This window comes from Hyperoodon ampullatus (assembly GCF_949752795.1).
Source record: "Hyperoodon ampullatus genome assembly, chromosome: 10".
Classification (NCBI taxonomy): Eukaryota; Metazoa; Chordata; class Mammalia; order Artiodactyla; family Ziphiidae; genus Hyperoodon; species Hyperoodon ampullatus.
In genome coordinates this window covers 961,071-974,941 of record NC_136923.1, presented here as the reverse complement: position 1 = coordinate 974,941, position 13,871 = coordinate 961,071, and the positions used below count along the sequence as shown (strand labels likewise).

The following is a 13,871-nucleotide window of genomic DNA, read 5'->3' as shown; positions in this document are numbered from 1 at the left end:
TCCCTCTATGCCTACTTTCTGCAGGGTTTTTATCATAAATGGGTGTTGAATTTTGTCGAAAGCTTTCTCTGCATCTATTGAGATGATCATATGGTTTTTCTCCTTCAACTTGTTAATATGGTGTATCACATTGATTGATTTGCGTATATTGAAGAATCCTTGCATTCCTGGAATAAACCCCACTTGATCATGGTGTATGATCCTTTTAATGTGCTGTTGCATTCTGTTTGCTAGTATTTTGTTGAGGATTTTTGCATCTATGTTCATCAGTGATATTGGCCTGTAGTTTTCTTTCTTTGTGACATCCTTGCCTGGTTTTGGTATCAAGGTGATGGTGGCCTCGTAGAATGAGTTTGGGAGTGTTCCTTCCTCTGATATTGTTTGGAAGAGTTTGAGAAGGATGGGTGTTAGCTCTTCTCTAAATGTTTGATAGAATTCGCCTGTGAAGCCATCTGGTCCTGGGCTTTTGTTTTTTGGAAGATTTTTAATCACAGTTTCAATTTCAGTGCTTGTGATTGGTCTATTCGTATTTTCTATTTCTTCCTGAGTCAGTCTTGGTAGGTTGTGCCTTTCTAAGAATTTGTCCATTTCTTCCAGGTTGTCCATTTTATTGGCATAGAGTTGCTTATAGTAATCTCTCATGATCTTTTGTATTTCTGCAGTGTCAGTTGTTACTTCTCCTTTTTCATTTCTAATTCTACTGATTTGAGTCTTCTCCCTTCTTTTCTTGATGAGTCTGGCTAATGGTTTGTCAATTTTGTTTATCTTCTCAAAGAACCAGCTTTTAGTTTGGTTGATCTTTGCTATCGTTTCCTTCATTTCTTTTTCATTTATTTCTGATCTGATCTTTATGATTTCCTTCCTTCTGCTAACTTTGGGGGTTTTTTGTTCTTCTTTCTCTAATTGCTTTAGGTGCAGGGTCAGGTTGTTTACTCGAAATGTTTCCTGTTTCTTAAGGTGGGATTGTATTGCTATAAACTTCCCCCTTAGAACTGCTTTTGCTGCGTCCCATAGGTTTTGGGTCGTCGTGTCTCCATTGTCATTTGTTTCTAGGTATTTCTTAATTTCCTCTTTGATTTCTTCAGTGATCACTTCGTTATTGAGTAGTGTATTGTTTAGCCTCCATGTGTTTGTATTTTTTTTTTATATTTAATATTTTATTATTATTTAATGGCCAAAGATTTTAGAAATTTAAAAAATATTGTAGACTAGAAGCTTTACAATAAAATGTGATTAGTCTTGGTTGGGTCATCAGATTATTAGTGTACAATACCAAGTGTTAGCAAGGATATCAAACAGCTGGAATGCTCATAAAGAGCTGGTGGGGTATAAATTGGTTCAAGCACTTCGGAAAACTATGTAGCAATATTTACTAAAGCTCTGCATATGTATGTGTATATATACCCTATGGCCCAGCATTTTACTGCCTCCAGTCATTTCACATATACTCCATAATAAACAATAAGATCTCTTTAAAAGCAAATGTTTGTGGTCTTTTGCTCCTTAAGAAGACTCGTATGTTCTTATTGAATATCAAAGTTCAAATTTTTCAATTTGATTGCATTTTATCTTCTAGTTCTATTGATACCTTTGTGTTCCTTTCAGGCATGTTTCCTTATTTTTCTTTTTTTTTTTTTTTTTTTTTTTTGCTTTATCACAAATTTAATCAGTTATATGTATACATATGTTCCCATATCCCCTCCCTTTTGCGTCTCCCTCCCACCCTCCCTATCCCACCCCTCCAGGCGGTCACAAAGCACCGAGCTGATCTCCCTGTGCTATGCGGCTGCTTCCCACTAGCTATCTACCTTACGTTTGGTAGTGTATATATGTCCATGCCGCTCTTTCACTTTGTCACAGCTTACCCTTCCCCCTCCCCATATCCTCAAGTCCATTCTCTAGTAGGTCTGTGTCTTTATTCCTGTCTTACCCCTATGTTCTTCATGACCTTTTTTTTTCTTAAATTCCATATATATGTGTCAGCATACAGTATTTGTCTTTCTCTTTCTGACTTACTTCACTCTGTATGACAGACTCTAGGTCCATCCACCTCATTACAAATAGTTCAATTTCATTTCTTTTTATGGCTGAGTAATATTCCATTGTATGTATGTGCCACATCTTCTTTACCCATTCATCCGATGATGGACACTTAGGTTGTTTCCATCTCCGGGCTATTGTAAATAGGGCTGCTATGAACATTTTGGTACATGTCTCTTTTTGAATTATGGTTTTCTCAGGGTATATGCCCAGTAGTGGGATTGCAGGGTCATATGGTAGTTCTATTTGTAGTTTTTTAAGGAACCTCCATACCGTTCTCCATAGTGGCTGTACCAATTCACATTCCCACCAGCAGTGCAAGAGTGTTCCCTTTTTTCCACCATGTGTTTGTATTTTTTACAGATCTTTTCCTGTAATTGATGTCTAGTCTCATAGCATTGTGGTCGGAAAAGATACTTGATACAATTTCAATTTTCTTAAATTTACCGAGGCTTGATTTGTGACCCAAGATATGATCTATCCTGGAGAATGTTCCATGAGCACTTGAGAAAAATGTGTATTCTGTTGTTTTTGGATGGAATGTCCTATAAATATCAATTAAGTCCATCTTGTTTAATGTATCATTTAAAGATTGTGTTTCCTTATTTATTTTCATTTTGGATGATCTGTCCATTGGTGAAAGTGGGGTGTTAAAGTCCCCTACTATGATTGTGTTACTGTCGATTTCCCCTTTTATGGCTGTTAGTATTTGCCTTATGTATTGAGGTGCTCCTATGTTGGGTGCATAAATATTTACAATTGTTATATCTTCTTCTTGGATCGATCCCTTTATCGTTATGTAGTGTCTTTCTTTGTCTCTTCTAATAGTCTTTATTTTAAAGTCTATTTTGTCTGATATAAGAATTGCTACTCCAGCTTTCTTTTGATTTCCATTTGCATGGAATATCTTTTTCCATCCCCTTACTTTCAATCTGTATGTGTCTCTAGGTCTGAAGTGGGTCTCTTGTAGACAGCATATATATGGGTCTTGTTTTTGTATCCATTCAGCCACTCTGTGTCTTTTGGTAGGAGCATTTAGTCCATTTACATTTAAGGTAATTATTGATATGTATGTTCCTATTCCCATTTCCTTAATTGCTTTGGGTTTGTTATTGTAGGTATAGTCCTTCTGTTGTGTTTCTTGCCTAGAGAAGTTCCTTTAGCATTTGTTGTAAAGCTGGTTTGGTGGTGCTGAACTCTCTCAGCTTTTGCTTGTCTGTAAAGGTTTTAATTTCTCCATCAAATCTGAATGAGATCCTTGCTGGGTAGAGTAATCTTGGTTGCAGGTTTCTCTCCTTCATCACTTTAATTATGTCCTGCCACTCCCTTCTGGCTTGTAGAGTTTCTGCTGAGAGATCAGCTGTTAACCTGATGGGGATTCCCTTGTGTGTTATTTGTTGTTTTTCCCTTGCTGCTTTTAATATGATTTCTTTGTGTTTAATTTTTGACAGTTTGATTAATATGTGTCTTGGCGTATTTCTTCTTGGATTTATTCTGTATGGGACTCTCTGTGCCTCCTGGACTTGATGAACTATTTCCTTTCCCATATTAGGGAAGTTTTCAACTATAATCTCTTCAAATATTTTCTCAGTCCCTTTCTTTTTCTCTTCTTCTTCTGGAACCCCTATAATTCGAATGTTGGTGCGTTTAATGTTGTCCCAGAGGTCTCTGAGACTGTCCTCTGTTCTTTTCATTCTTTTTTCTTTATTTTGCTCTGCATCAGTTATTTCCACTATTTTATCTTCCACCTCACTTATCCGTTCTTCTGCCTCAGTTATTCTGCTATTGATCCCATCTAGAGTATTTTTCATTTCATTTATTGTGTTTTTAATCGATGCTTGATTCATCTTTAGTTCTTCTAGGTCCTTGTTAACTGTTTCTTGCATATTGTCTATTCTATTTCCAAGATTTTGGATCTGGGAAATAGAATCTTGGATCAGCTTTACTATCATTATTCTGAATTCTTTTTCAGGTAGACTGCCTATTACCTCTTCATTTGTTAGGTCTGGTAGGTTTTTATCTTGCTCCTTCACCTGCTGTGAGTTTTTCTGCTTTCTCATTTTGCTTATGTTACTGTGTTTGGGGTCTCCTTTTTGCAGGCTGCAGATTCGTAGTTCCCGTTGTTTTTGGTGTCTGTCCCCCGTGGCTAAGGTTGTTTCAGTAGGTTGTGTAGGCTTCCTGGTGGGGGGGACTAATGCCTGTGTTCTGGTAGTTGAGGCTCGATCTTGTCTTTCTGGTGGACAGGTCCACGTCTGGTGGTGTGTTTTGGGGTGCCTGTGGCCTTATTATGTTTTTAGGTAGCCTCTCTGCTAATGGGTGGGGTTGTGTTCCTGCCTTGCTAGTTGCTTGGCATAGGGTGACCAGCACTGTAGCTTGCTGGTCGTTGACTAAAGCTGGGTGCTGGTGTTGAGATGGAGATCCCTGGGAGATTTTCGCTGCTTGATATTATGTGGAGCTGGGAGGTCTCTTGTGGACCCGTGTCCTGAAGTTGGCTCTCCCACTTCAGAGGCACAGCACTAACTTCTGGCTGCAGCACCAAGAGCCTTTCATCCACCCGGCTCAGAATAACAGTGAGAAAAAGTAGAAAGAAATAATTAGTAGAAGAAAGAAAGAGAGATTGAAAGAAAGGAAGAAGGGAAGAAAGGAAGGAAGGAAGGAAGAAAGAAAGAAAGGAGGGAGGGAGGGAGGAAGGATGGAAAGAAAGAAGGAAAGAAAGGAGGGAGGGAGGGAGGAATGAAAGCAAAAGGAAGAGTGAATGGAAGAAGGGAGGGAGGGAGGAAGGAGAGAAAGAAAGAAAGACAGGAGGGAGGGAGGGAGGGGGGAAGGAAAGAAAAAGAAAGTGGAAAGAAGAAGGGTGGGAGGGAGGGAGGGATGGAGGAAAGAAAAAGAAAGAAGGAAAGGAGGAGCGGAGGGAGGGAGGGAGGAAGGGAAGGGAGGAAAAAAAGAAAGAGCAGGTAAAGTAAAATAGAATAAAGTATGAAATATAGTAGCGTTATTAAAATTAAAAAGTAATTATTGAAAAAAACACGGACCGATAGAACCCTGGGACATATGGTGGAAGCAAAGCTATACAGAGAGAATCTTACACAGAAGATTACACATACACATTCACAAAAAGAGAGCAGGGGGAAAAATCAAAAATCTTGCTCTCCAAGTCCACCTCCTCGATTTGGGATAATTCGTTGTAAAAAGAGGAAAAGGGCGAAAAGTCTGAAATCTTGCTAAGTCCACCTCCTTAATTTGAGATAATTCGTTGTAAAAGGAGGAAAAAAGGGGGGAAAGTCTTAAATCTTGTCCTCAAAGTCCACTTCCTCAATTTGGGATGATTCGCTGTCCATTCATGCACTCCACAGACGCAGGGCACATCAAATGGACCGTGGAGCTTTAATCCGCTGCCTCCGAGGCTGCACAGAGAGATTTCCCTGTCTCTGCTCTCACAACTCCCGGGTCTCAGCCTTGGACCTGGCCCCGCCTCTGCGCGTAGGTCGCCGGAGGGCGTCCGTTCTTCGATCAGACAGGACGGGTTTAAAGGAGCCGCTGATTCGGGGGCTCTGGCTCACTCAGGCAGAGGGGAGGGAGGGGAATGCCCTCTCCTCGCGCACCAGGCAACAAAAGGGAAAAAAGTCTCTTGCCTCTCCGGTAGCTCCAGACCCTTTCCCCGGACTCCCTCCGGGCTAGCACTAACCCCTTCAGGGTCTCTTCCTGCCGCCAGCCCCAGTCCTCACCCTGCGCTCCGACTGAAAGCCGATACCCGAGCCTCAGCTCCCAGCCCCGCCCACCCTGGCGGCCGAGCAGACAATCTCTCGGGCTGGTGTGTGCCTGAGGGCACCGATCCTCTGTGCCAAAATCTCTCTGCTTTGCCCTCCACACCCCTGTTGCTGTGCTCTCCTCCTCTACTCCGAAGCTTTCCCCCTCCGCCACCTGCAGTCTCCGCCCTCGAAGGGGCTTGTACTGTGTAGAAACCTTCCCTCCTTCACGGCTCCCTCCCACTGGTGCAGGTCCCGTCCATATCCTATTGTCTCTGTTTATTCTTTTTTTCTTTTGACCTACCCAGGTATGTGGGGAGTTTCTTGCCTTTTGGGGGGTCTGAGGTCTTCTGTCAGCGTTCAGTAGGTGTTCTGTTGGAGTTGTTCCACGTGTAGATGAATTTCTGATGTATCTGTGGGGAGGAAGGTGATCTCCGCGTCTTACTCTTCCGCCATCTTCCTCCGGCTCCCCGGGAAATTGGAAATTAAATAATGTGAACCCTGTCTGTAGCAAACTGTAATAATTACATAGCTGGGGAGAGAAGGACATGCTGTGTGCGTCAGGGCTCTGAGCTACAGCAACAGGCGTCTGTCTGAGGAGGCTTACGGGAGGGTCGCTGTGCGACTGGGGGCGCGGGAGTGTCCGAGGCCTTGGGAAGCGGTGGGAACCAGGAACTGGGAGACGTGTCAGCTCCTCCTCTTCCTGGTGGGGGTTTGTGTGCGTGCGCAGGCAGTGCTGTCCCTGTAGGAACAGAAATGCACGTAGCGGCAGAATGTGGCCCTTCCCTGCTCCGAGTTCACCCGTGGTTCTGGTCTTTGGAGGAACTGACTCACTGTTTTTCGTCTCAGTTACAAATTATGAGGGGCGTTCGCTGGTCCGGGCTGGGTCTGCTGTCCACCCCCTCCCGCTGGGCGTGACGGGAGCCAGACTCAGGCAGGACCTGGTCCGGGACCCTCCGCCCGCCGCGGGCTCAGGGGAGGGGCAGGTCCGGGGCTGTCGGCCTGCTGGGGGCTCCTCAGACGCCCCGAAGGGGCTCTCACCACCCCTCCTCCCCTGCCCGTCTGGTCCTAACTGCCTCGTAAGCGGGTGGTTCAAGTGGCTTCTCCCTGCACCTCCTCCCCACACAGGAGGGGAGGGGAGGTGAAGAGGGTCAGAGGTTTAGGACCACTGGGTGTTTGAAGCCAGTGAGTTGAAGTCGCAGGCCCTCCCCTGGTTACGGGGAGTCCTCTGAAGCGCAGCACTGGGGCTCCCGCGCTAAATGGCCGAATGACTTCCTGAGACTCTCCTTTATGTTTCCGGGGTGGGGGACCAGAATGATGACCGATGGTGCTATTTTAGGTGGTGTTTTCAGTGAGAAATTTCCATTTTAGAGGACATTATTTGATCAGTTTATAATTCACTTCTGCTAATAATGAACCACCCATTTGCAGTGGTGAAATTTTACTTGGGTCTTGGAAAAGTGATGGTAACAATTACGGATTTAACACTTAGTTCTAAAACTTTCTGAAATCAATGAGAAATTAAGCTCGGCAGGCACGTGAGAGGAAGGATGCAGGAGGCTGTACCCCAGGTAAAGGGATGTCTCTGTAGGAAGGGTTCCCAGGTTTGTGGGGTTACTTTAAGGTCTCTTTCCTAAGGCTCACTGCAGATCAACTCACCTAGTCTGTACATTTATTTATTGCATTTTACAGGACTGAAAATTTGATCTATTCGTATTTTTTTAATATTCCAACTATATAGAGGAATGAGGAAGCCTCTCATAAATACACATACAATTTCTTTTAAATGAGGAAATGGAGGTGAAAAGAAGATGAGGGTAGAAACAATAAGACAGCGTAAGAAGAAAGATTAATTGGTTCACAAAATTAATGCTGTAAAGTCTGGTGGACTTTCATCTCTCTGATAATGAACTTGTATGCAGAGTATCTAAAGAACTCCTACAACTCAACAATAAAAAAAACCCCAAATAACCCAATTTTTTAAAGGGCAAAGAATCTGAATAGATATTTCTCCAAAGAACATACACAAATGGCCAATAAGCACATGAAAAAGTTCTCAGTATCACTGATCATCAGGGAAACGTACATCCAGACCTTAGTGAGATACCACAGGGATGATTTGTAAAAATGTTCACCATTTCTGTGCGTTGTCTTTTCACCTTCTTGATGGCGCCCTTTGAAGCACGAAAATCTTTCATTCTGATGAAGTCCAATATGTCTTTTTTGTTTTCTGTTGCCAGCCACATGTACTTTTGATGTCACTTCTGATACATCAGTGCCTAATCCAAAGTCGTGAAGATTGATGCCTATGTTTTTTCTTCTAAGGGTTTTACAGTTTTCAGCTCTTACGTCTGGGTCTGTGATCCATTCTGAGTTAGTTTTTGTACACGTGTGAGGTAGGGGTCCGACTCCATTCTTTTGCATGTGGATGCCCATTTCTCTGTGAACAGCTTCTACCTAGTAAAGGAAACGCCGCCAATGATCTAGCTGCAAATCTGAGTATAATTGGGAGGGTGGGGATGAGAGTGCAGGGGCCAGGAAAGAACGAGTTAAATCCTCCTGCTCAACAGGGCGAGTCAGTAAGTGAAGCCGAGCACAGGAGAGTCGGGTGAGAGCAGCGTAAGCGTGTCGTGTGGAAGCACGGGGGCGAACGACCGCGCGCAGGACGTGCACGTGGTTGTGCCGACTGATCAAGGAGGGCACCGGGGCGGCCCAGGTGGCAGCGTTCATCACAGAGCTTTGAAAGTTTGCCGTTAGTGTGCATAATTTGATTAAAAGATTAAAACTTTAAAAAAAGACAATCATAGGGAGACTGTTTGTTTGTTTGTTTTGGCCTTGCCACGTGGCGTGGGTGATCTCAGTTCCCCGATCAGGGATCGAATCTGCACCCTCAGCAGTGAAAGCACCTAGTTGTAAGCACTGGACCGCCAGGGAATTCCCAAGGGTGATTCTGAATAAGGAGAGTCCTGGGGGGAGACTGAAATGTATGTATCCTGTAACCACAGTAATTAGACTTGTGCCGGAGTGGCACGCAGGTGGACAGGAAGGTGAGTGAGACAGAATTTGGAGCCCGGATTGACTCAAGTGCTTAGAAGAATTAACGGGTGGTAAAGGTGGTATTTTAAATCTGTGGGAAAGGACATTCATTTAAAGGTGCTGGAGTCTAGGGGGACAGCATTCGGGAAAAATATGAAGTTGGGTCCACACTTCACACCCACTTTGAACCAGAAGGATCAGAAACTTAAATAAAGTAAAATCTTCCAAGTACTAGGAGGAAAAACACACCTAACACACACGAGGAAAGGAGCGGGAGGGTGGGAAGAGGTGTGGGTGCAGGGGCTCAGGGCGCATCAAAGCCAGGAGCCTGCAGTTTCAGAAATCCTGTTTAAAAGCTTGGAGTTGGCACCATTTCTTTTCTTAACGTTAGGGGTGTATTTTAGGAATACTATCTTGAGATGAAGAAGCATTTATCTTCTGTTCCTAATAGCCACGGAGACTGACAAGTTTGTATTAAAATATGAGGAAGAGTTTATTTCTCTTCTGTTCAATACGCATTAAATCTAATGTTTTGGGCTTCCCTGGTGGCGCAGTGGTTGAGAGTCCGCCTGCCGATGCAGGGGACACGGGTTCATGCCCCAGTCTGGGAGGATCCCACATGCCGCGGAGCGGCTGGGCCCGTGAGCCATGGCCGCTGAGCCTGTGCGTCCGGAGCCTGTGCTCCACAATGGGAGAGGCCACAGCAGTGAGAGGCCCGTGTACCACAAAAAAAAAAAAAAAAAAAAAAAAAATCTAATGTTTTTTGTTACAAGTAGCTGTGGACTATGATGTGTTTTAAATAAAAATGTCATTTTAACTACGTATGCATTAACCACTGATGCTTCCTTAACTTTTAAAATGGTTATTTCTGGACAGTGGGATTTTTTTCCCCACTTTCTTTGTAATCCTCTGTACTGTGTTGTTCTTTTAATAACCTTGTATCATTGTTATAAAAACAATAAAGACAGTATTCCAACTGTAAAATACATAATCATATTAAAGAACAAAGAGCCCGTGCTTCCGCCCCTCCCCTGCGGGGGGATAGTTGAGAACACATTCTCATCCCGGCAGTGCACACAGATCCACCGCCTTCTGTGTGGAGTGATTAGGCGTAGGGCCACCGGGACATGTAGCTGCCCCGAGGGGATGAGGGGGCGGATGGTGTGCAGTGCGTCCCTGAGGCCTGAGCAGGTTGGGAGCCTTCGAGGTACCCTGGGCTCTGGGGGGCCTTCAGGTGGCAGGGGCAGTGTTCCTCATACCGTGGGTGGCTGGACTGCCTTGTGGCTTCTGCTTCTCCTAGATTTGGTTTGGATATGAACCTCACAGAAGGCGTGGGAACCGATGGAGGGCAGGACCTAAGGCTTTCTTCACTGTCTCAGCCTCACAGGGCCTGGAGCGTTGGCTGCTTAGAGAGTAGCCCTCTAGGTGCTTGAGGACCAAAGTTAGTTAATCGGAGAAAGCAAAGATCACACACTCTACAGCTGGCACTTAGGAGCTTGCCCAGGTGCTCCCGGCAGATTCATAAGCTGGGATCCTGCAAGTTTACATTTCTGAGAGCTGGTACAGAAATTGTCGTCTTTGTATAATAAGGAGGCTGTCAAGCAGCGGTCTCCATGGACACCAACCTCGGCCTCTCTCTTGCAGGTCTACCACACTTCGTTCTGGCCTCTCGAGTGGACAGTGGCCTGCAGAGACAGCAACACCTGTTATGCAAAGATTATCTGCAATAAATTCGACAAGGTACGTCATACGGTTGGAAGCAGGAATGTTCTGATTTTAAAACAAAGCTTTTATTCTAGTATTTGGGTTTTTATAATCTCTTTAAAGACAGCTCTAAGGGCCAGGTGGAGATCCTTGAAACTGTTACCCGGGCACTGTGTTTGAAGAGTGACAGTTGGGCAGTGGCTTACCTTTTCAAAATCATAGGAATGTGTCACTCCAGAGCTGTCTAACTTGGCAGTTTAGAACTATAGGGTCTGTGAAAATTTGGGTCATCAATGATGAAATGTAAGGCGTATGTTTGTGTACATTTGGAAATACAGGCATACCTCGAAGGTATTGTGGTTAGGTTCCAGACCACTGCAATAACTCGAGTTTTGAGTAACATGAGCCACAAAATTCTTTGGTTTCCCAGAGCTTATAAAGGTTATGTTTACACTATACGGTAGTCTATTATGTGTGCAATCACATTATGTCTAAAAAAACAATGTACGACCTTAATTTTATGCTAAAAAACCCTGACCATCACCTGAGCCTCAGCCAGTTGTAGCCCTTCTGCTGGTGCAGGGTCTCGCCTCCAGTGCTGGCGGCCGCTGACTGATCAGGATGGAGGCCGCTGAGGCTGGGATGGCTGCGGCCATTTCTGAGAACAACGCCACCGTGAAGTTTGCCGCATTGATGGACTCTTCCTTTCATGAATGATTTCCCTGGAGCAGCAATGCTGTTTGGCAGCGTTTTACCCACAGAACTTCCTTCAGAACTGGAGTCAATCCTCTCAAACCCTGCAGCTCCTTTATCAACGAAGTTGTGTCATATCCTAAGGCCTTTGCTGTTGTTTCAACTGTCTTCACAGCCTCTTCAACGGGAGTAGATTCCGTGTTAAGAAACCACTCTCTTTGCTCGTCCATAAGAAGCAGCCCCTCATCTGTTCCCAAGTTTCATCGCAAGATGGCAGCAATTCAGTCCCATCTTCTGGCTCCACTTCTAGTTCTTGTTCCCCTGCCCTTTCCACCACGTCTGCAGTCCTTCCTCCATGAAGTCTTGAACCCCTCAAAGTCATCCAGGAGGGCTGGAATCAGCTTCTTCCAAACTCCTCTTAATTTGGATATTTTGACCTCTTCCCATGAATCACAAGTGTTCTTTTTTTAAAATTTTTATTGGCCACGCCATGTGCGTGAGACACATGGGATCTTAGTTCCTCGACCAGGGATCGAACCCGCGCCCCCTGCACTGGAAGCACGCAGTCTTAACCACCGGACCCAGGGAAGTCCCGCACATGTTCTTAATGGCATCTAGAATGGTGAATCCTTTCCAGAAGGTTTTCAATTTACTTTGCCCAAATCCATCACAGGAATCACTGCCTATGGCAGCTACAACCTAACAAAGTGTATTTCTTAAATAATAAGACTTGAAAGTCCAAATTACTTCTTGATCTACAGGCTGCAGAGAGGATGTTGTGTTGTCAGGCATGAAAGCAACCTTAATCCCATGGTCCATCTCCATCAGAGCTCTTGGGTGACCAGGTGCACTGTCAGTGAGCGGTAACCTACCGCCCCTTTCTTTTACTTTTGTCCCAATTTCCATTTCTGGAGTGTCACCCCACCACTCACTGTCTTCCTGGAGCTACGCTGAAAACCACGAACAGGCTTCCATCTCTCAGAAGCTCCTCACTTTCATTAATAAGTGGCTTCCCCCTCTCTGGGCCGCTCCTTCTCCCACTTTGCTGCACGTGCACCCCTCAGAGGTTCCCGTCCACGGCCCCCTGGGAGCGCAGCTCACGGGGTATCCGTTTGCCCACCTGCCGCGGGTGCCCGGAGAGTGGGGGGCACAGACGCCTGCCGCCTGTCATGCTCCCTCTCTTCACCTTGTGCACTTTAACCCTGAAGCTCTGGATGAAGAAAAGTGATGAGAAAACATGGACAGAGGAAAGCCTGAGTGCTGGGAGTGCACGGGGACGAACCCGCGTCCCCCGGGCCTGCATGCGCGTCCTTGCGGCTCGCGGTCCCTGGGGTGGGGAGCAGGGGCCGCCAGCCACTCCTCGGTGTCTGCTGAGCCGGCTCGGAGCCTGGCAGCCTGCATCCTGGGCTGGGAGTAGCGCCTGCTGCCTCAGGTCTTAGCCTTATTCCAGCATTGGCTGTTAGTTGGGATTTGTCGTGTTGTCGTTTAGCGCTATCTCAGTGTAATGCGGAAATATCCATCATACAACAAACTCGTTCGCGCAGCAGGTTAATTGCTCGTTCTGGTAAATGTGAGTGCGTGTTAACACAGGATGTGCATTTACTGGCTCACCTAACAGATTGTCGCAGGGCACGGTTTCATGGTGGTGTTCTCTGCTCAGTTCGGCATTAGAGGTGCTTTTCTGTGGGAGTTGCTGTCAGTGTCAACGGTGACCTTGGGATGACGAGATTCCTATTCAGATCCTTAACCTACTGGCTTCCCTTTGAAAGGAACGGGTGATAGGATTTCACGTCCTTGGACCGAAGGCCGGTGAGATCACCCAAGGATTTGCAGCCGCCATGAAATGTGGGCTCACCAAGCAGCTGCTGGACGACACCATTGGGATCCACCCCACGTGTGCACAGGTACGGACACAGGAGCTTGTAGACCTGGACTCGGTGCGGTTTGGAAAACTGTGATAAAGCATGTTGTCAGTAGACGAATTTTATATTAATAACTGCTTTGTATGCCGTAAAGGATGACGTGGATGTCACATTCAGGACGTGTTTTCTCAGAGCAGAGCTCAAGTACCGACTAAGTGTGAATTCGTGTTGTTTCCTCCCCGTGGGCAGGTGTTCACCACCTTGGAGATCACGAAGACTTCGGGGCTGGACATCACGCAGAAGGGCTGCTGAGGCTAAGCCGCCGCTGCCGCTCTCCTTGTCCCGCGGCCGTTTCTGTGAAGACGGCACGCTCTCGGGTAAGCCCGGGGACAGCGTGGGGACAAGGAGGCGGGACAGCAGCAGTGCCGTCCCCCCGCCTGGCTGACGGGGAGGGGCAGCCACGCTGCGTCCTTGACGTCTTAGCTCGGAGCCGCCAGGTGAGCCAAGACTGACCTCTTCCCTGTCAGCTCCCCCGACAGACCTTTTAATCACACAACTCATCTAAGTCGATGTTCCGGGTTGCTGGTGTTTTTATCCCCTTGCTTTGTTGAGTCCACGGAAATATTTTCTTTTATGAAACTGACTCTGAAGTGGGAATCTTCAGTGCATGGGCGTCTGGGACGCCCCCGTAGCTGCCGCAGAGCACGAGTGCGTCGCCTTCTCCTGGGGGCACGTGTGCAGCCGCCGGCAGACCGCCTCGCCCTCTCTGGTTCCCAGCAGTGACCACCTG

At 46.1% G+C, this 13,871-nt stretch overlaps 1 protein-coding gene across 1 annotated transcript in view; it reads left to right on the top strand.

The window, feature by feature from the left end:
- TXNRD3 (thioredoxin reductase 3) overlaps positions 1–13,519 on the top strand; it is a gene marked incomplete at its 5' end in the record, with an annotated part of 51,232 nt that extends 37,713 nt beyond the window's left edge. Inside the window, 3 exons of the mRNA XM_079714065.1 lie at positions 10,467–10,562; positions 12,989–13,123; positions 13,331–13,519. Coding sequence (XP_079570191.1) covers positions 10,467–10,562; positions 12,989–13,123; positions 13,331–13,393 — 294 coding nt within the window. The 3' untranslated portion in view covers positions 13,394–13,519. The remainder of the gene's footprint in view (positions 1–10,466; positions 10,563–12,988; positions 13,124–13,330) is intronic.
- Between the last annotated feature and the right edge of the window lie 352 nt (positions 13,520–13,871).